The 22,314-nt window shown below is 38.9% G+C and overlaps 1 protein-coding gene across 5 annotated transcripts in view; it reads right to left on the reverse strand.

Moving 5' to 3' along the window:
• Positions 1-4,512: 4,512 nt before the first annotated feature.
• The window catches only part of JPH1 (junctophilin 1), an 85,587-nt gene continuing 67,785 nt past the window's right edge, over positions 4,513-22,314 (reverse strand). The window contains exons 4-6 of one of the 5 annotated variants that reach the window (XM_055286550.2): positions 14,301-14,947; positions 7,016-7,111; positions 4,513-6,565 (exon numbers count right to left, since the gene is read on the reverse strand). In XM_055286550.2, the coding sequence (XP_055142525.1) occupies positions 7,031-7,111; positions 14,301-14,947 (728 nt within the window). In that variant the 3' untranslated portion in view covers positions 4,513-6,565; positions 7,016-7,030. Of the gene's footprint in view, positions 6,846-7,015; positions 7,112-14,300; positions 14,948-22,314 lie in introns of all 5 variants that reach the window. The other 4 variants (XM_055286549.2, XM_055286551.2, XM_055286548.2 and 1 more) reach the window with 4 other exon arrangements.

Raw genomic sequence — 22,314 nt, forward strand, 5'->3', positions numbered from 1 at the left:
ACATTAATGCATAGTTGTACTTAGTGCATATGAGTGCTCTGTGTTACTGAATATTCCTAAGCCTCTTACGAGAGATGTAATCACCACTATACCTTCTGATGACTGTTAAAAAGCTTTGAATTTTTTTTTTTTTTTTGAGACAGAGTCTCTCTCTGTCGCCCAGGCGGGAGTGCAGTGGCGCGATCTCGGCTCACTGCAAGCTCCGCCTCCCAGGTTCTCGCCATTCTCCTGCCTCAGCCTCCCGCGTAGCTGGGACTACAGGCACCCGCCATCACTCCTGGCTACTTTTTTTGTATTTTTAGTAGAGACGGGGTTTCACCGTGTTAGCCAGGATGGTCTCTATCTCCTGACCTCGTGACCTGTGCGCCTAGGCCTCCCAAAGTGCTGGGATTACAGCCGTGAGCCACAGCCTCTGGCCAAAAAGCTTTGAATTTTATCTGCCCTTTGCTTTAGAGAAGAAACCCATTTAATTGTATAAACTACAATTGATTCTGTATGAAGAGTACATTTCTTAGGGCAGGACCTGATGCTTAATGACCTAAGGCTGTAGAATTTTTTATTTCAATGAATTTAAAATATCAATTAAGCATATAATAAATGTTTGATGGAGGAATAAGTAAACATTGCTAATAAGGCTGGGCGGGGTGGCTCACACCTGTAATCTCAGAACTTTGGGAGACCAAGATGGGTGAATCACCTGAGGTCAGGAGTTGGAGCTGGCCAACATGGTGAAACCCCATCTCTACTAAGAATACAAAAAATTAGCTGGGTGTGGTGTTGGGCACCTGTAATCCCAGCCATGCGAGAGGCTGAGGCAAGAGAATCGCTTGAACCCGGGAGGCAGAGGTTGCAGTGAGCTGAGATCCTGCCACTGCACTCCAGCCTGGGTGACAAAAGTGAAACTGTCTCAAAAAAAAAAAAAATTTGCTAATAAAACTGAGACTATTAATGTAATAGTATCTACTCTATGTTGAGTCTACTATGTGCCAAGGAGTTTACTAAAGTTACCTAATTGGATTCTTATCAAAAAACACTAGGAGGCAGATGTTATTGTTCCCATTTTATAGACACCAAAACAATTCTTAGAGTTTACCAGAATTGGACATGTGATGTTTGGTGCTGGCATACCCAATCAATATGGGGAAGACTCAAAAGAAAGGGTATGCTTGGTTTCAAAAAATGGCATCTGAGAAAGGAAGACCAGGATGCCCAAATTCAGTTCTTCTTACAATTCTCTATTCAAATTAATATCCCCAGCTAGTATGATCTGCCTGTCAAACTTCACTGGTGAACTCTGAGCATGCTACTGGTGTGGTGATGCTGTCAAGGAGCTATGGTCAGGTGAAAGGGAGAGCTCAGGTTTTGCAAGGGACTAAGGGACTAAAGTGTACTGAACACACAGGCAGTGTTAACATTCCTGAAAGCTAGCAGCAGGGGAGCAGAAAGGTTTGGAGTGTTTCCTTTATAACCTACTCAGGTAGTCTTTAGAATGTCAAAACAAATCCAGGGGAATTGTTGATAGTTTGAGTGAACCAATGAAAACCCCCAAATATAGCCTGCCATGGCATTTTAGATTAGTAATACTATTTTGTGAAGAAAAAAATGAACACGATTATTATTAGTAAAAATGGAAAACTATTTCTATACACAAAATTTGAATGGAATAAAGCTGACACTGAGACATGAAAATTATGCTGAATTCCTCACATTACTTGCTATATCATGACAAATTGAATGTAGATAACATCAAACCTTATTTTGAGCACATAAATATCTCATTCTTTGGTGCTCTATTGTGTGAGATTTTGTAAATTCTTGCTTTGTTTCAGTGAATAGCACACTTACATAATATTTATTCTTTTGGATGATGTATGAATTAGAATGTTTCCAATCTTGACTTTTTATTTGGCCCAATTATCTGATGTAAAACTGCTTTTATGATGCATCTGTAGAAATTCTTAGGTCATGGATTCCACCACCTGCTGGCTTTACAGCAATTCTATGTCTAAGCACCTCCTTGGGCTTTATCAACTTCCAAAGCACCTATGTGCACTCTAGATAGGTGCTCACTCTACTGGTCGGAAGCAGTTGTTAAAATATGCCCAGAAAATAATTAGATAATCATGTCCAGAGAATAATTAGATAATCTTGGGCTTATTCTCACCTTTGCTTCTGCTTTTATTGTGCAGATGACGTGATATTTATGACTCTTTTTATCCAAGTATATGTTGTAAGTGGCAAGGATGTGGCATATACATTCCTGAAACTGAAGACCTCCACTGTTTTCCCATAAGCAAATATCATCATGAATTCCACTGCACATGTTCAATATCATTCTTCACATTTTATGAACGAGTTTGCTTGGGTTGAGGCAGCGGACAAGGAAGAGTGTGTGTATCAGTGTGATAATCTTCTGTTCATCTCTGCCTCCATTCAAGGATTGATATGCTCTTTACCACAGTATGCAAACAGCTTTGTCAACCACCAGCTGAACAAATTTCAGGTCCTTGCTTTCATGTTAATTCCATTATGGCTTATCTAAATCAGACTTCAGATTCAAGAGAATACCAAGGAACTTTAATGGAATATTGACATAAGGTATCAAAAGAATACCATAGCATTGGTCCAAACCTTTTTACGTCTTCTAGGTATTATGTGCAACTTGTGTGTTAATTATTGAGCTCAAGTTCAAACATAGACACCAAGTTCATGTATAACATGCCTCTTCAAAAACACCATTAAATGTTAAATTTTAGTAATATTTAGTATAAGGTTTAAATATACTGCTATATAAATATCTTGCTGAAAGTGATGAAACAGGATTGTAAATACATGCTATTCAGAACTTCTAAAAGACTCTGCTGTAGTTATTATTAACTCAGTGGCATTAAGGAGCTTATGACAGATAGAAATGGGCTCATTCAACCTGCACTGCTACCTTGGATTTCATGGTATTTGCCATCACATCTTCATGGCTGACGAGTGGCAATGTGCAATAGTGCTAGCCAATATGTGAAATGAAAAAGCACAAGATTTAGTGTCAGATCTGGAGCTCTGATACAGATTTTTATGACTTTATGACCACGTGATCTTGTGCAAGTCATTTAACTGCAAGAAAACTTTCACAGGGAGATTGTAAGAATCCAATGAGAGACTGATGTGAAAGCTCTTTGTAAAGCAAAGGTCTCATATTCTCCTATACTGGGAAACACTTGTTAGCATAGACAGGAACTCTGTAGGTGAGGCCTTTAATTTTCCCAGTGAGAAAGACTCACTCATCACCACTGAAGCAAGGACATCCCATGACCCATGACCTAATTAACCATTATAAAAAGACCCTTAGAATGGAGTCTCGCTGTATTTTTCAATGTGTCTGAGACACTAATAGGAATTTAATTATTTTATCCCTATTTCTTTCAGTCAGTAAAAAACTAACATATACAAAGCAGTTACTATGTGCCAGGCACTATAGTAAGCATTTAACATCAATAAGGTCATTTCATTCTCACCATCACCCTGTGAGGCTAGACTATGATTACACCCATTTTATGGCAGGGAGGGTATGCCTGGGGAGCTTGCTAGCCACAGCTCTTGAGAAACAGTTATTGCATTAAAAGGGCATGTAGAATATTTTCCAGACTTCCCAACCACACAAGCTTCACCCTAGCTTTGGCATCAGCGCTCAAAATGTGTGGCTTGGACACGAATCTGGAATCAATAATCTCTCTAGCACCTTGTGCTTCCCTTCCCTGCTTCAAAAGTCTGTTCTGTGTTCTCTTCCTTTAGGATTTGCTAGGAGACTAATTACTGAAGTTGAGTAATCTGTTTAGCCCTACAGGAGATAACTCTGTGAATTATTTACATGAGGGGCTCCAACATCTTAGCCCTCAACAGGTGTGATGAATTTGGGAATTTAAAAGCACCATGGCAGCTCCCTGGTAAGCTGTTTTGGAGATGGTCCTTTTATCATAGTGCACAGGTGGCTTGCCTGCGTGTCGAGCCAGCAGCTTAGGCCGGCACCTTGGATGGCTTCAAAGGGAGCACAGTGGCTGGAAGTCCCGGTGGTGGCAGGTTTATTCAACCCATGTTGTGCTTAACCTTCCAGGAGTGCACCTAAGCAGCAGGGGTCATAGCAACATATTAATTTATTTGGGGCACAATGGTAAAAAAAATTCTAATTAATTGAAAAGTGCCCATGTAGGAAGGAGATTTACTTCAAGTTTTCTTTAAAAATAAGAGCAGTCTTTAAACTCTGGATAAGGCACTAATCCAATTAATGAAGGCATTAGGCAGAGCAATGAACCTTATTTTGCAAAATTATTTGAAAGGCCCAGGATGAAAGAAACCAATTGGTGGAGCAGTATAACTACCTTCTGGCACATGGCTTCTTTGAGCATTTTTTCCTTCTATTTCTGCTGTTAATTTTTCAGCAGATCTCTTTCGACACCACCACCAAAGCATTCCACATAACTCAAGACAGTAATTTACTCACAAAGAAAACACACCTCCGACTTTATTAATAACCAACTTTTTTTATTAGAGCAGATACAGTTGTGAAAACTGTACATTATACATTTTGGTTTCAAGAATTATAAATAAAGGAACTCACAGGTAGGGAGTTCTTTTTCACAGCAAGAAACTTTAAATAAACAAAGTCATGTTTTATTAAGTACATTGGCAGACTTCATGTGCTGTCCAAAATGTTGAGTACAGTATAACAACCCATTAGAAAGAGCCTTCATGTAAAATACAGCTGTGCACATTTTAGAAAAATACCAACAATTTGAGCTTTGTTTTAAAAAAGCTTATAAATCATACATATATTTATAAATGGGACCAACATGCTCACTTTATAAACATATCCTCTCGCTATCTGTTACCCATTATTTCCAAAGCATTACACATTTTAAATAAACAATAAGATTAAATATTTTATTTTTTTTTAAAAAACCAGTTTTCCCAGCGTAAGGAGCTATAGGGTTTGGGAGGGGCAGTGAGAGTACTGAGAGTGACGCAGGAACTTTAAACGTTTGTTCTCAGGTAAAAATGGACTTCCTAAATTTAAAAGTCAAAGCAAAATGTAAAAAATGAATATACAAGTTGAAATTTTTCATATGCTCTCTTTCTGCCTTCTTCTTTATTCCATATTGGTCACACCCAGGATTTTCAACATATTGTGCTTCTGTAAGAAACATCACTGGGTTACTACCCTGCAGGTGACAAAGCACTCAGTCCACATCTGTGCTAACCAGGGAATTGTGTGAACTGTCTCTTCTGCATTGAAAAGGTAGCTAATATGGTAAAAAAAAAAAAAAAAAAAAAAACTGATTAAACCATGCAAATCATGAAAATATTTAGGAGTAGCTCCCCCTCAGCAATGTAATGTTTTATAAAGATTTAATAGATTAGATAGATATCTTTCTTCCCCTGATTTCTTTTTAAGTAATTACTTTTATAAAGACCATTTAGTTTCTCTAAGTAAGCATGCTTCTGAATAATAAAGGGTAAATTATAAAACAGCAAAAATCCAGAAATGTCAGAATGACAAAAGACTGTAAAAGACACATATTTAAAATAAAAATGTCTAAGCCTTTAAAATGTGAAATGAAATTACAAAACGACTTTGAAAAACAGGAAAGACAGAAAACTGAGAGGCAGTGATTGAACAAGGCTTTATGTTCTACCTGAATGTATTCAACAGAAATTTAAGTTGGAAAAAGAAAACAAGAAAGAGCAGAGCAGTTTATTAATAGCATCTTGCTTAACTTTCATGGGAATTAACACAGCCACCGACAAGATTTTATTTGGTTGTAAAGTACGTCAGCAAAGAAACTGAATCCTTTAAACACTGATTACTGCAATCCATGCAACGTTTGGACTACACTTCTTAGAATTCTGTTGTGTTTCAGCTTTTAAAATTTAGCACTTCCTAAGTGCATAAATAATTCACCTCAGTAATGTTAAAAATATTTAAAATTAAATTAGTTCTTAGGAAGGCATAGTATCTTCAAATTGCTAAATTTTAAAGATAAATAACCTTTTACAAGTATAGGAAGAATAAATGACATAAAAGATGGTATATTGCTATCAAAATAAGCACATTTTCACTAGCATTTTGTTGTTTCTTTTCCTTGAGATGCAACACGTGTGTTTCGTCCGGCCAGGACCGCAGGTGGTAGATGACTATACATCATATTTAAATAAACAGCAAAAATGAACAGAGTCGTGCACAAGCAAACGGAACGTTCTCTCCCAGAACATTCCAGGAGATGTTAAAGCAGCAGGTCATGGCATAAGACTGGTGAGTGATGCTGCTACCTATTTCTTCTAATGAGATAGGAGTGAATGTTGGAACCACGTCCACAGCAACACAATCCTCCGACCGCATTCCTCGGGCAGTCGTTTCCCCAGCTCCCTACTAAAAACGTCAGATGGTAAAATAGTAAGGCAGCTGTTGACTTCCATCAAAAAAAAAAAAAAAAATGCAGCTCCATACATTTCCAGTTTAGTCACACTCTGCTAGGACAGATGGAGTAGCCAATGCCAAGAACTTCGCCGGATGGGGCTGCTTCAGCAGATTTTAAAAAAGAATTATTATTAAGTTTTGCTCTCCAACATGGCTGTGCGCTTCAGCTCCCAGAGGACCCCAAAGCCACAAAGCACTCCCAGGGGAACCGAACAGGTCCTCTGGCTGAATTTTCCAAGTTTCATCTCTCTCGCGATCCCATCCTAATTCCAAGCCTCCTTCCCTGTGTCTGAGTCTGCCTGGGGTGGGCCATTTAAAGGGCTGACGGCACCACTGCAGAGAACTGTGGGCTAACACACCACTAGTTGTCAGGACTTCACTGAAGGGTCAAAACAGTTATAGCATTAAGTAACTATGTTGAATCACATTCAGGCATAGCCAAAATTAAAGTGAAGGACAATACGTCATTGTTAAAAAAATAGCAAATTTGAATATGAGAAAAGAATGTTATTTACTATGATTTTAGATAGAAATTAAGGCGATTCTTACCTTTCCTAATTCCAATCAAGTTAGAAAGTGAACAAAAAGAATGGCCAACCCGATATTCAACAGCATGACAAGGACAATCATGATTGAATTAGGGCCCTGAAAATGAAAGAGAACAAAATAACTGTAACTTCTCCATGTTAATATCAAGATATTACCAAAGCCAATTACTTTAGAAATTAGAAAGTTAACATGACTGCAGTAAATAAGGCATAAAAGATGACAGCAGTTCCGAAAGGTATAGACTAAAAACGGCAATGCTATGTTTAGATGGAGACATTTCAGAACCTTCACTTAAAAATGAATCCAGGCTTGAATTAGTTTAAAAACGTTTTAAACAACTGATCCACTTCATTCACCTCAAAACAATGGACAACAGCGTGTGCTGAGACACAGCTTACCGTAACGGGGCCTACGAACGGCTGGGAGTTAGAGGTGCATTTGTTGTTAGAATGCAGTTCAGATGAGGAAGAGCTGCTTCCTCCTCAGGGCAGTTAGAACATGAGAGCAAAATCTGTAGGACAAAGCCACCTCCAAGGAACAATTCAGGGAAAACTCAAAACGAGGTTCTCTACCTCTTGCTTTTTCCCTGGTCCTCTGTTTGGACACCACCCTTTCCGTTAAGTAAAAGCTGTAAGTGAGAAGTTGGATACTTTCAGAAGTTATCTTACAGGCCTAGCTTTTCAAATTTCTCTAATCACAACCACAACATTCCAGAAATCAAGTTATATTTTACAAACTACGGGATCCTATTTTGATAAATATCATTATAATAAATACCAGATAGTTGTCCAAGGGCCCCAAATTTTTACTTGTTTAAACAAACCAACCTCATATAACCCATCTTTTCAGATCTGCTCCATGAAGAAGCCACCTTTATTACAAAGATATGATTCTGGTATTTACTGTTAAAATAATGTCTAATTCTTATATAGCATTAAAAGTATTCTAAACTGGCTTTATGAGGTAGGTAGTTTTATTGTCCTCATTTTACAGATGAGGAAACAGTGGTACTCCATTTGGATATTGGGTAAGACTACACTGAAACAATGTTATAGAGGCCTCAAAAGTATTGATGTTTTTTGGGTGTGGGGTACCTGAATAAGGGAGATTGGAGCTGTCATTGGTCAAGCACTAATCAATTCGGGTCTAGGGTTTGGGTCACATATCATTTACTCAAGAAGGTCTCTTTCCCTGACTGAGCCCACATCTCCGTGGTAGAGGTCAGAGTGCCCTGCTCTTTCTCTACCACAAGGCATTTCACACTTGATTGTCCTTTGTTGTTTAACTGCTATTTTCCCCCACAAGACTCTGAGCTCCACAGTAGCAGGGACCTTGTCTAATTCACTGCTATGTACCCTGTGCATGGACACATGACATTGCCCAATTCATTCAGGCAACCAATATTTAATGAGACTCTACTATCTTCCAGCACATTTCCAAGTGCCGTGGATGTGGGTTGTTTTGTTTTGAGACAGGCTCTTGCTCTGTCACCCAGACTGGAATGCAGTGGTGTGATCTTAGCTCATCGCAGCCTTGACCTCCCAGGTTCAAGCTATCCTACCACTTCAGCTTCCTGAGTAGCTGAGACCAACAGTGCATGCCACTAAACCCGGCTAATTTTTGTATTTTTTGTAGAGATGAGGTCTCACTATGTTGCCCAGGCTGGTCTCAACTTCCTGGCCTCAAGCAATCCTGCCACCTTGGCCTCCCAAAGTGCTGGGATTCCAGGTGTGAACCACAGTGCCTCACCCAAATGTGGGTTAAGCAAAACAGATTAAATCACTGAATTAAATGAAGAACAAACAGGGTGATTAGTAAAATGGGGGAGGGAGAGGAAGTAAACATGAGTCCCCTTTAAGTGGGGACTATTAGGCAGAAGAAAAGCATCAGTTCCTAAACCCCAAGTAAATGGGAGGAAAATAAACATTTATTGCAGGTTTTTATAATGCTGGGCAGTGGGTTAAGCATCTCTGATTTTTTTTTTTATTCTTCACAAGTGATTATTAGTTCAATTTTACAGAGCTTAAGAGGACAGCTGTCTTGCTCAAGTTTCCTCAGCCAGTCTGAAGAAATTAGAACTCGAATTAAGCTTTAGTCTGGTCACTTCAGAGCTCCATGCTCTTTTCTCTATATGTCTATTAAAGATGCAGGCCTTAGTTTAAAGGCAATTTCCCATTCAGTTCTTTAAAATGACATTTTCCTCTATATCCTATAATTTCCACAGTATCAGAAAAACATCAAATTGTGATAATGACCAACTGCTCTTTTAGAATAGTTGTATTCTAAATTAATAGCAGAGTCCTAACCTGTGCAACTCCTCAATTATGGTTAATTTAGAGCATAGAAATAATGCAGGAAGCTCTTATAACTCAGAAAATAGTGGAGACGATCTTTCAATGCCACAACTGAGCACAGAGATTAAGGAAATGCTATTACAGGCTAAGCATCCCTTATCTGAAATGCTTGGGACCCTGAGTGTTTGGGGTTTCAGATTTTTTTCCGATGTACGGGTTGAACGTTGCGAACACACAATTCTAAAATGCTGCAATGAGAATTTCCTTTGAGTTGGTGCTCGAAAAGTTTCAGATTTTGGAGATTAAAACATTTTAAATTTTTGTGGGTACATACTGGGTGTATATATGATATTTTGATACCGGCATACAATGTGTAATAATCACATTAGGGTAATGAGGTATCCATCACCTAAAGCATTTATTCTTTGTGTTCCAAACAATCCAATTATACTCTTTTAGTTATTTTATTTTTTGAGGTGAAGTCTTGCTCTGTTGCCCAGGCTGGAGTGCAGTGGCACGATCTTGGCTCACCGTAACCTTTGCCTCCTGGCTTCAAGTGATTCTCCTGCCTCAGCCTCCCGAGTAGCTGGGACTACAGGTGTTCACTATGATGCCCAGCTAATTTTTGTATTTTTAGTAGAGACGGGGTTTCACCATGTTGGCCAGGCTGGTCCTGAACTCCTGACCTCAAGTGATCCACCCGCCTCAGCCTCCCAAAGTGTTGGGATTACAGGTGTGGGCTACCGTGCCCAGTTCTCTTTTAGTTATTTTAAAAGGTACAATTAAATTATTGTTAACTACAGTCACCCTGTTGTGCTATCAAATACTAGATCTTATTTGTTCTATTTTTTTTTTTGGTATCCATTAACCATCCCCCCTTCTCCCCTACGTCTTCACTTTCCATCCAGCCTCTGGTAACCATCCTTCTACTCTCCATGTCCATGAGTTTGATCGCTTTAATTTTTAGCTCCCACAAATAAGGGAGAACATGCAAAGTTTGTCTTTCTGTGCCTGGCTTCTTTCACTTCACATCATGACCAGATGTTGGAGCATTCTGGATGTTCCACCTGTACTACTACATACTTGGATTAGATTTTGTTCATGAATGTTTTGAGAATTTTGGATCATTTCAACTATTCTGGGCTACTGGGTTTATTGTATAATTTTCAAAGGTAATTTAGTGATATGAAAGGTGAGTAAAAATACACTTGGTCAGAACAATACAACATAGACTTCGGTGTCTTACAGTGGACCCAGGAAAGTGAAATAGCAGAGAACGTGCCTTCCATGAAGCCAACTTCTAAAGTCCAAGGTGTGCCTGAACCTTAACTCCCATTTCATAAATCCTTATAAGATTCTGTGAATTTATCTAACCCCTTTGAATTAGTGAGTATTTTGAATTTGTATATTCTCTTGGTTTGAATTTAGATTACTATCTTTTCTCCAGTTTTTGGCCCACATATCACTGTACTGGCAATCCAGATTCAATGAGTAGTGAATGAGTGCTTTATCCAAAAATATTTTTTTCTTTTGCACACACACATATTTCTCCTGTATATGTTCTAATATACACACACATATACATTTATCCTACCAGGGTGGCTCCACTTAGAAAGCTATTTTTAAAGGTGACTCAGTGAAGATGAGGGAAAATTAGACATGAAAGGTTCAAACAGCAACCAGGGGAAAAATAAAAATCCGGGATGCTCTGTTCAGTGGCAGATACCAAGCCCTGGACTCTGTGTTCTTTATATACCTAGGCACAGGATACAGGGTGAAAACCTTTAAGGTAAAGTCCCATAAATACGACTGTGGTGGCCAGTTGTAGCTTAAAATAGCAAAATGAAAAAAAAATCTGTCTTGCTTTTCAAGACTGACTGGGACAGGTGTAATACAAGAAGCTGTAGCAGTGCACAGGGTAAGTCTTGATTGGAAGAAATTTTCAGGCGGTAAGAAAATAAAAAACAGGAAATCAAAATACAGAAAGAAATCCTAACTCAAAAAATTAATCTTTTTTTTTCCTTTAAGAGATTGTCACTCATATTTAAAACTGTAAGGAATTTTCTGCTAGAAGAGTTATTATGGTTTATGTGAAATTAAAGCTTCTCTAGTTAGAAACACATGAGAAGAGCAAAGTTTAATTAAGTATTAATAGCAAAGTTTAATTATATATATTTACCTCTTTTGGGGGTGAGGTTCAAACCTGATTTGATGGGGACGCTTTAAATCTTACACAAATTCAAAAGAAAGATTAGATAAACCTCAAAACAAACTTGGATGCAAATCACAGGAATGGCTGAGAAAAAAGTGTAGTCATTTTTCAGAATGGGCTGAGATACCTAATTGGAAAATTCCCCTCTTGTCTACTTGATGGTAAGATGCTAAAGATGCCTCTTCTGACCCTACCAGAGTTGTCATGTTGCAAAACCCTACAAAAATTTCAGGATCACATTGAATGCATGCCCCTAGGACATGAGTCCATACGCAACCATTGCCCACAGGGGTCACAGAGGTTTCTTGAGGAAAATCTTCCTCAAGAAAGTAATCAATGCCACAGCCTCCCTTCTCTTACCTCTCATACTCGAGTTAACTAATTTCCTGTGTTACTCTGTGTCCCAGGAGATTTTCTGTATTTCTAGGAGATCAATAGCCAGGGTGATCCTGAGGATGGATCAGATCTACTTGAATATTTCTGAACTGTTGATGCTTCAGTTAGCATTGGTTGAAACAAACATCATAATAGCCAAGGTTTTTTGAGCATTTATTCTGCACTAGGCACTATGCTAAGAACTTTTAAAGTATTGACTCATTTAATCTTCACAACAACCCTGTGATAGGTACAGATGAGGAAACTGAGGCACAGAGCAGTTAAGAAACTGTCCAGGGTCACACAGCTGGTAAGCAACAGAGCTGGTATGTGAACCGAGGAAGTCTGGCAACAGAGTTCAATTCTGTGAATTTTAAAATTATTCACGAATGTCTAACTTATACAGTGTCTTTCTCTCAAAACTATGTAGTACTCCATTGTCTTAAAGGTCATCCACTGACAACATTTATGATGACTGTGCCACTTCCTAACTCTGAGGAGTGGGGAAGGCAGCTTTCTGTTACTATTAGGAAGACAATGTTAATTGTTAGAATCTTCGCATGAAGGTGTCAAGTCGATCTTGTACAGGCAGGCAATTTTGTAGAGGCAGGCTAAAGCTCAGGGTGGCTGCTGAGCTGCTGGGGCCTCCCTTCCCCCTTGGGGTGTAGAGGGGCACCCTAAGGACCAACTACTGAGATGGAGGATGCCTATTTAACTCCAAGAATCTGAGAATTCCGCAAATAAGTAAAACAGATGTTTTTTCTAAATGAGGAGGCTGTGAATTTACCAAACATATGTACACTACTGTTTTACAGAGAGACTCTTTCAGCTAAGAGCTGGGTAATTCAACTTTTTTTTCCCCTATCACAGCCTAATGTATAGGACACTGGGGCATATGCTTCCCCTTGTAGAGATCTAGAAGTCAACTAAAGCCCACAAATGGGTACCCAAAGGTATAGAAGATATGGCCTTGCCTTGTTTGAATTTTTCCCAGTGTAAATCGGGCAAACTAATACTGATATATGCGAGGCCTTATTAACCTGGGGATAAACATGCTGAAAGTCAAATGAGAAGTAAACTATTACATTTAACAAATTCAATAGTGATTATTATAGTTGTAATGTCAGGATACTGACATATTAAGGTTTAAAATCTTTAAAATGAATGCTTACTGAAGAGTCAGAATCTTAAAGTTAGTCTGTTTTGAAAACAATTTTTCTCCATGCAGGTGGACTCTTGGAAGTTGGTTCAGTTAATCTGAATAATTTATGTTTAGCTAATTAAAAAGTTGAAAATTTGAAAATGAAGAGAACCAGTGTTTTATAGACATTAGCAAAATAAACACACTTAAGAAATTTTAAGCATAAGTTAACAGAGGAATTTTTATTGTTTAATCCTGTGAGTAAATCAAACAGACAAAAATGAGAAACTGATGGCTGTATTATACTCTTGTTGGCCAAGATATTAATCCACACCATTATGCAAATATGTCTCTATAATTACTAGTGAATACTAGGTGTGTAACATTCAACACCTCTGTTCTAAAGGGATGTGACCAGGTCAAGAGGTCATTTTTTAATCAATAATTATCTTCAGATTTTATAAATACTACAGCATTTGATAAAATACTAATTCCATACATTATCCAAAAAATCTCCTTTGAAAGAAGGTATAAAGATTTTTCAATAACACAGAGCTTTTCTGGCTGAATAATAAATAAATATCTTAAATGCTTAAGACTAATTGATACTAATAACCTGCATCTACCAGAAAACTGAAATTCTAAGAGTTCTCACACTTTGAAAAGACAGAAGACCAAATTCTCTTGAACTGTTGGAAATTTTCAGTTCTCTTTTGGGAAAGAAAAATGTTCTAGCTGCAAAGCCTGGCTAATTAAAGTCCAAACTAGGTATGTACGAGAAGAATTCACAACGGCTAGAGGAGATGTTCTTTTGTGTAAAGATGCTGACCGCTGTGGTGAAAACAGGAGGGCTAAGAACTTGGTGGTGCCCTTTTCCTAGAGCTCTGAGAGCCGCTGGCCCTTGTCAGGGGTCATGATTCCTTTCCAGCAATCAGGGAGCATGCTATCAGGAAGCTCACCAAGACACGCTGTTAAAGCCTTGCTAAAATGTGCTAAGATGCTGTGCTAAGCTGGTCAGGTCTTACCTACCTGAATTACATCTAAAGTGGGGCTGGGTGAACATAGGGGTGGTGGGGGGAATTTCTGCCCAGAGAGCTCTTCGCTGTCTCAAGCTACAAATGTGTTATGTGCTGCTCTAAACAACCCTGTGCTTCTAGAACCTTGGTTAGCCTGGCTGTGATCAAGATGCACAGTCACCCCACACAGCTCGCTGAAAGAAACAAAGGGAAGAAAGAAAGAGAAAATGCTACTTGCAGTACTTACTGAATTGGCTTCTTTTTCCAAAGCAGGGCATGAATCGTTGCTTGCTGGATTCTTTGGTATAGCAAGTTCAGACTTCTTAGCTTTTGGCTCAGCTTTGCTTTCTTTGGCAACTGGTTTTGTCACAGATTTGGAGGGACTCCACTTGTTAGCGGATGGCTTGTGCACCAGTGCTGAGGAAGACTGGCTGGATCCATCGCCGTCCTCCACATCTACTGGAGGGTGCTGGGGGGCATTCAGCTTCACGTAGTAGCCGTGATACTGAGAATGCAGCTCCCCGTTACTGGGGTTGGGGATGTGGTGGCGGCCAGAGTACTTGGACTGGGGCACAACCGCTCCTGCCTCCTTCGTGGGAGCCTTTGACATCAAGGGCTTATTGACAATGGCCGTCACCTGCTCATCAGCCACACTCCTTTTGTCTTGGTTGAGTCTCGCCCCTGAGCTGGGGTTTTGCTTCTTCGGGGGCTTTGGGGAGGAAGTAGGAGAGTGGCTGTGTTTGGGACTTGCCTCAGGAGATCTTGGGGGTGTCGTGCCTTTGCGATAAAAATGAGGAGACTCCTTTGGTGTAGGTGGCTTTTCTGGTACCTTCTCTTCTGGATTTTCTTTAGCATCTACACCTTCCTGAAATCTCTGTTTGACATAATCAGGGCCTGGCCAAAAAAAAAAAAAAGAAGAAAAGAAAAAAAGAAAGGAGGTATATATATACATATATTTTGCTAAATCAGATTAACCTTTTCTCTTTCAAAAATAAAATATTCATAAGGCTTTGACTAAGCACATATTTCATTCTCTAGGGGAAAAGTTTACTTATTATGGAAAGGCTGCTTTTAAGATAATACAGAATCTAAACAGTTCTGGCTTCCCTGATAATTGCATTCTTTCTGCCTACTTGCAGAATACAGAGGCAAAATTCATGTTGATGGAACATTGGTCGCAATATCATAATTAATCTGTTTATTCAAATTATGTGGTGTAACTAAGACACAGAAAGTATATACTTGTACAAGGAAGTAAGCTGACTACTGTAAGCGTCTGAACATTTAATAAAGTATACTGCAAGAGGAGAACCTACAGATAACATATTTTTAATGATCTGTCATCAAACATGCATTGAAACTTCCTAGTTTGAAACAACTTCTGAGGCTTAGGTTGCATGACACAAAGTCACTTCTATGTAGTCCATTCACAGCTATGGAAAACACGGATTTGCACATGCAGTGTTTTGCAGGTATCAAAGTCAAGACAAGGCAGTTGTCTCTGGTTCTGTAGCTTCAAGATTTTTTTTTTTTCCTTTTTTATATACCTCAGGATTGTTTATAAAAATCTTGTTATTTTTTATAAATGGGAACAAATTTTCATTAAAAAAGAGGCTATTCCTCTGACAGAAGAGGAAAAAATGAAAAAAAAAAAAAAAGTGGCCCTGCTGCATTGTTATTTTATGGGGAGTGAGCTATAAAAAAACAGAGTGTGTGCCACAAGATGTCCAGGCCCTGGGAACTCGAGGAGGCCGTGGTCTGGAAAGGGGCATCTCTGGGCTGAGACAGAGACCTTAGACTTCTAGGGCCTTCAGCTCTCAGTAAGTCATGTGCATACTTTGGCTACCACTCCACTCATCTGCCACTTTTCACCTCATAAGGTGAGGTCAAGGTCACATGCAGTGCAATTGACCCTCTTCCTCACAAATGGGCAGAAGCTGACAATGTCTCTTGAGTATATATGGAAGACACTGTCCCCACCGACATGCTTATAGAGAGTTGACAGGCTCCTGTCAATTCCACAGCACTGCATCTGTTCATTTTCCTTCCTGCCTTCTACCCCCAACCCTTCACCCCAGACAAACTCACTAACTCACTAAAAGATTTACAGAGGGGCTGAACAGCAATTATCCTTAATTGTGAAACTACATACTGCACACTTATACTTTTAATTGCTCTTCCCATGGTGGTGTGAGTAATAAGTTATTGTAATGAGGCTGCTATTTAATTATACAAGGAATTTTCCAAAATTTAAAGCCTCACCAAAATCTTAGGGAGTAGGTGTTATTATCCCCATTTTACTGAAATGGAAACAGCTACAGCAGCTGAAAAAAAAATCACATAGCTCCCATTATCTTTTAAGAAAAAAACATAATACAACACATAATATTTTAAAGCCAGAAACAAGAATTCCTGAGCACCCACTATCGCAAGTTATACTCAGGGCACAAAACATAATAGTATTATCACAGTTTCCACCTTCTAGAAGATACATCCACTCCTGAGGATTCAAGTTTCCCAAATCTGTCAAGATCGCACATTGACAATTGAGACTTCCTTTCTAAACTGTGTAAGCTCCCCCTTTACATAACTGACAATTTTCTTTTAATTCCTCCATCAAAAATGGCAGTGTTAATTCTTAGGCCAGTGAAAGTTATTTTGAATGACGAAAAGGGGCAACTGCAAGCATTCAAAAGGTGATGTCCTTCTGTTTCTGAATTCTTTCTTGGTGCTGTGTGTCTGGACATAGCATTAAAGGGAAAAAGGGAAGCATGAGCACAAAAAAGTTATGTCTTTCATCAGCTGAACTGTCCCTGCTCTTTAAAACTCATCAGGTCATTGATACTAGTCTGTCATGCAGAAGCCCCTCGTGATTCAACTGCAGGCATATTTTAACAAAACCCCTCTTCTTCTGTGATAAAGTATATTCTCTAATACATCTTGATGCAGTGTGATATTTACATACTTTTCCCTCACTTCTCTACCCAAAATTCCACTACAGTTGGTTTTATTTGTGCTTTACTGATATTCAACTTCATAGCATTACTAAAATACCCATCTAGGTATGGCAGTGGATGTACTGTGCAAAGATAATTAAAATAGTCAAGTGCCTTGGAGCCAACGGACTTTTAATTTAAGCCACTTAATGCTGAAACAATTACATAAAATACAAAGTGCTTTTAACATCTTTGATCTAAAGACAAATGCAAGTTATTTTTGCACAGAAAAATTGCCAATATCTACTAAGATTAAGGCACATTAAAAGCTAATGTTTAACTTAAATACACAGAAAAGAGTGAAAAAATAGACTCTGGCAAACATTTTTTGTTATACATTCTCAAAGTTGGAGGGAAAAGGTAAAGAGTCACTGCGCCCTGAGAAATGAAGCTGTCACAAAGCCCATGCATTTCACTTAGAAGATGTAAGACCATGAGATTGTAGCTTACAAATTTAGGATTTAAATCTTTGTGATGCCCTCATCACAAAAAAATGTCATTTTTTTTGAGGTGATAAATAGGTTAATTAGCTTGATTTAATCATTCCATATTGTATTAAGAAATTGTAACATCACTTTGTACTTCACAAATATATACAACTATAACTTATCAATATATACATTAAAAACATTAGGATATATCCTAGTGACCTTCAGTACCATCAGTATAGGTGGATAGACCAAGGTGAGACTGATTTGGCCATTGGAATAATTTGTATTAATGAACTTATGAAGCTAAATTTTGGATTCCATTGAAAGTATTTCTTATGATATTTATCAACTCTCAAATACTGGTCTAATCACATCTTTAACCTTTAGAAATCTGATGTGTCACCTCTTTGGACACAGTTTTCTTGTCCTAAATGTAGTAAGAAAGGCATGTCTTACATGATTACTCATGCCCACTCTGCTAAGATGAGTTTAGGTATACTCACTCAAATTGATCTACAGGGCTTCTGATGATACTCAAAATCTGTTGAGCTCAAAGAATTTACTAGACGGTGGAAGTAAATTTTAGCATCAACTTTCACATCTAAAAAATTCCTAGCTTTATTATGCATTCAAAAAATACCTGGGTAAGAGAAAAAATGCACTCCTAAGCAGGGGTGCCTATGCTTGCTGCCTATCACAGCATCTGAGGTATTATGGCCAGAGATTTTAATAAGTATGAATTGAAGCCTAGAAATATTAATGTTTAACAAATGACCCCAGTGATTCTAACGCACTGGGTTATAGGCATTTGACAGCATGCAAGCAATATGTTGAGTAGAGGTGGACATAGCACCAGCCTTACGTGACTACATCCTGTTGGAAATGGTTCCAATGTGGCACAGTCATACAAGGCCTAGCCAACTAAATGAGGATATACAGTTAGATTTTCCAGAGGAAGATTAAATGCTTTTAAGACGTTTAACATAACACAGAAGACAGAAGTTTTTCCTGGACGGCACATGTTGTGCCTGCTACTTGTTCTGTGTAGTAAATGTGTGTCAGCATTGCAGAGCCAGCAACATAAAGTTGATGAGATGCAGCGGTTCATTAAAAAGACTAGTCAGAATATTGCCAGGGAGGGAAATTATGACAAATGTTGATAGTTGTTGCAGTCAGCATTTTCATCTGTTTTTATAGACAGTATCTATGAATCCCAAAGGATTTTCTCCCCCTGGAGACTCATATTGGGAAGAAGTCAGATACAGGTCACCCGCTCACGGATATGGCTGCCACACAATGTGAAAAAAGAAACAACATTCAGCATGCCATCCACCAACACTCAAAGGTTACTCGTTACAGTTGGCACGAAGGCTCTGAACAGATATGGCAGATGGTGGCAGCAGGGTATCCAGCTAGTTCTTCGGAGGTGAGCCTCGGTGAGCAGAAGCACCATAAAGATTCCTCAAAACAAATGTCTATGAGGGTAGTGCCAATATCAAATGTTTTGTAGCAACAGCAGTAGTCATTAAGTAGAAATTAGACATTTTCTGTGGAGACTGACAATCAGTGAAAAGAGGACCAGATTGAAAGAGTCTAAAAAAATTGTGTAACTGGTAGCAGGATCACTTTTTGTGTCTGATATAGAAAGAACACACCTTTCCTATAGGAATTCACAGTCCCGTCTATAACAATCCTGCAATTTCTGTGACCACAGCTATAGTGCTCTGGTCTGCAAACTGTGGGACATCCTTTCTAGTACCCTGCACTTGGCTGGCACTCAATACCCATTTGTGAAACTGAATGTACTGGAATGAATACGTGGTATGAGTAACCGGCAAACTCATGAATTATTAATTTCATGTCAACTAGTGGATTATTCAGTTTCCCTTTTTAATGAAAAGATGTATTCAGAATTTTGGGTTTGGAAGGTGAGCTTAGAAGTCATCTATTCCAAGGTGCTTCCCTTTTCTTAACCAAATCCATGACATATTAATGATAGGCCTAGACAATTATGTAATGGAGCTATGCTTTGATTTCTGAAGTCTTCTAATTGATACCAGAAATGCAAGCTTAGTTAACACTGGTCCATAATAACCTGTGCTAAAGACTTCACTCTAAATAATCGATGCACTGTGTGTATGAGCACATTTATGCTTAAACATGCAAAGACAAAGCTTGTTGGGGATGATACCCAGAGAAGCAGGCTGGCTCTCTCCCAAGACGGCTCCAAATACTAAATTTACCACATTCCAGGGCAGTGTTTTAATTTCTTTAACTCATGCTCAGCCCCTGCCTCCATCAATAAATACAAAAATTTTACATGCTACTTAATATCACTTGAAATTAAAAACAAAATGAATATTTCCACTAAAAGGAATTTTTTTTTTTTTTTTTTTTTTTTTTGAGTTGGAGTCTCACTCTGTCGCCCAGGCTGGAGTAAGTGGCACCATCCTGGCTCACAGCAACCTCCGCCTCTCGGGTTCAAATGATTCTCATGCCTCAGCCTCCCAAGTAGCTGGGATTACAGGCATGTACTACCAGGCCCACCTAATTTTTGTATTTTTAGTGGAGACGGGGTTTCACCATGTTGGTCAGGCTGGTTGTGAACTCCTGGCCTCACATGATCTGCCTGCTTTGGCCTCCCAGAGTGCTGGGATTACAGGCATGAGCCACTGTGCCTAGCCTAAAAAGAAACTGAAACAGTGGGATAAAGAGCCACAAATCTAGTCTCCCAATCTTCCTTCCCAGGAAGGGGTGCGGCCCCAGTCCCCCCTGCTTCCTCAGTGGTTACCCTCTAAAGCAAGCTTGTGCAACCTGTGGCCCAACACAAATTCATAAACTTTTCTTAAAACATTATGTGATTTTTTTTTGTGATTTTGTTTTGGCTCCTCAGCTATCATTAGTGTTAGTGCATTTTATGTGTGGCCCAAGACAATTCTTCTTCTTCCTATGTGGCTCAGGGAAGCCAAAAGATTGGACACCCTTGCTCTAAAGCCTATGTCACCCTTGCTGGCATAGAAACCTGATTTTACCAGCACTTTGAAGCAGAGACATCCCTTGGGGCAGACTCACATTACCAAAGCTCACCAGACTGACGTAAAATCCTAGAAGGCCAATTTACTAGTTTACAATGAGCAATGTAAATGTCACATAGGTCAGGGGACTCATGCTGATACTACCAGTACATGCTCTCCTTGTTGGCAGAACTCCATGGAAAGCTCAACCAAAATTAGAAAGTTACTGATGAACATGGAATCAGAACAAGAAGCATGAGCTGAATCAAATATGTAATGGCATCAAGCTGGGCTAGCCTGATACATCCATTTCCTGAGTCAGGGTGATCTTGCCAGTAAAGCCGTACACCACGGCCATAGTTCCCTGCATCCTTCCCCATAATAGAAATGTCCTTGCCAAAGTGAGAGCAGTCTTCCACGGTTCTGGCTCAGGCTTCTCCCCCTCTGGACAGTGTTGGGATGAACACTGCCAATTTTTGCCTCTGTGACTCTCTTTTTTCTATACTTCCTTGGGTGACCAATTTTTCTTTAGATGTTTTTATAACCCCATCAGGTTACAAGGAAACCCTGTGGTTCTTAAAGCCATCCTATTACTTAGGATCACCTGATCTACCTTTGTGTAGTTTCAGGGACTCATTTTCAAGTTGAACTCACAGAGGGCAATCTTCTAAGTTCTTGGGGGATGACTCACTGTGTCACTCCCACTAATGGCAATTTAGGTTTCTGTGTATGTACACAATTATCTATATATACATCCACAAACATCCATTTGTATGCTTTCGGTTTATTAGAGCTTAACCCTTTGGGGGAGAAAGCCATCCCACATGGCTATTTTTTTTTCTTTAATGACAAAAGTTATTATTTTATTTTAAAATTTTTTGATTAATCTACATATAATCTACTAGCAACCTTTTTTTCTACTTCTCGCTTTTATAATCAAGAGGCTATGTTTTTTCCTTAGTTTCTAACTGAATTGTAGAATAATACACTTTTTTTTTTTATAGATTCAATGCCATCCCCATCAAGCTACCAATGACTTTCTTCACAGAATTGGAAAAAACTACTTTAAAGTTCATATGGAACCAAAAAAGACCTCGCATTGCCAAGTCAATCCTAAGCCAAAAGAACAAAGCTGGAGGCATCACGCTACCTGACTTCAAACTATATTACAAGGCTACAGTAACCAAAACAGCATGGTACTGGTACCAAAACAGACAAATAGACCAATGGAACAGAACAGAGCCCTTAGAAATAATGCCACACATCTACAACTATCCGATCTTTGACAAACCTGACAAAAACAAGCAATGGGGAAAGGATTCCCTATTTAATAAATGGTTCTGGGAAAACTGGCTAGCCATATGTAGAAAGCTGAAACTGGACCCCTTCCTTACACCTTATACAAAAATTAATTCAAGATGGATTAAAGACTTAAATGATAGACCTAAAACCATAAAAACCCTAGAAGAAAACCTAGGGAATACCATTCAGGACATAGGCATGGGCAAGGACTTCATGTCTAAAACACCAAAAGCAATGGCAACAAAAGCCAAAATTGACAAATGGGATCTAATTAAACTAAAGAGCTTATGCACAGCAAAAGAAACTACCATCAGAGTGAACAGGCAACCTACAGAATGGGAGAAAATTTTTGCAATCTACTCATCTGACGAAGGGCTAATATCCAGAATCTACAAAGAACTCAAGGCTAGGAAGAAACTGCATCAACTAACGAGCAAAATAACCAGCTAACATCATAATGACAGGACCAAATTGACACATAACAATACTAACCTTAAATGTAAATAGGCTAAATGCTC

This window comes from Symphalangus syndactylus, chromosome 7 (genome assembly GCF_028878055.3).
Source record: "Symphalangus syndactylus isolate Jambi chromosome 7, NHGRI_mSymSyn1-v2.1_pri, whole genome shotgun sequence".
NCBI lineage: Eukaryota > Metazoa > Chordata > Mammalia > Primates > Hylobatidae > Symphalangus > Symphalangus syndactylus.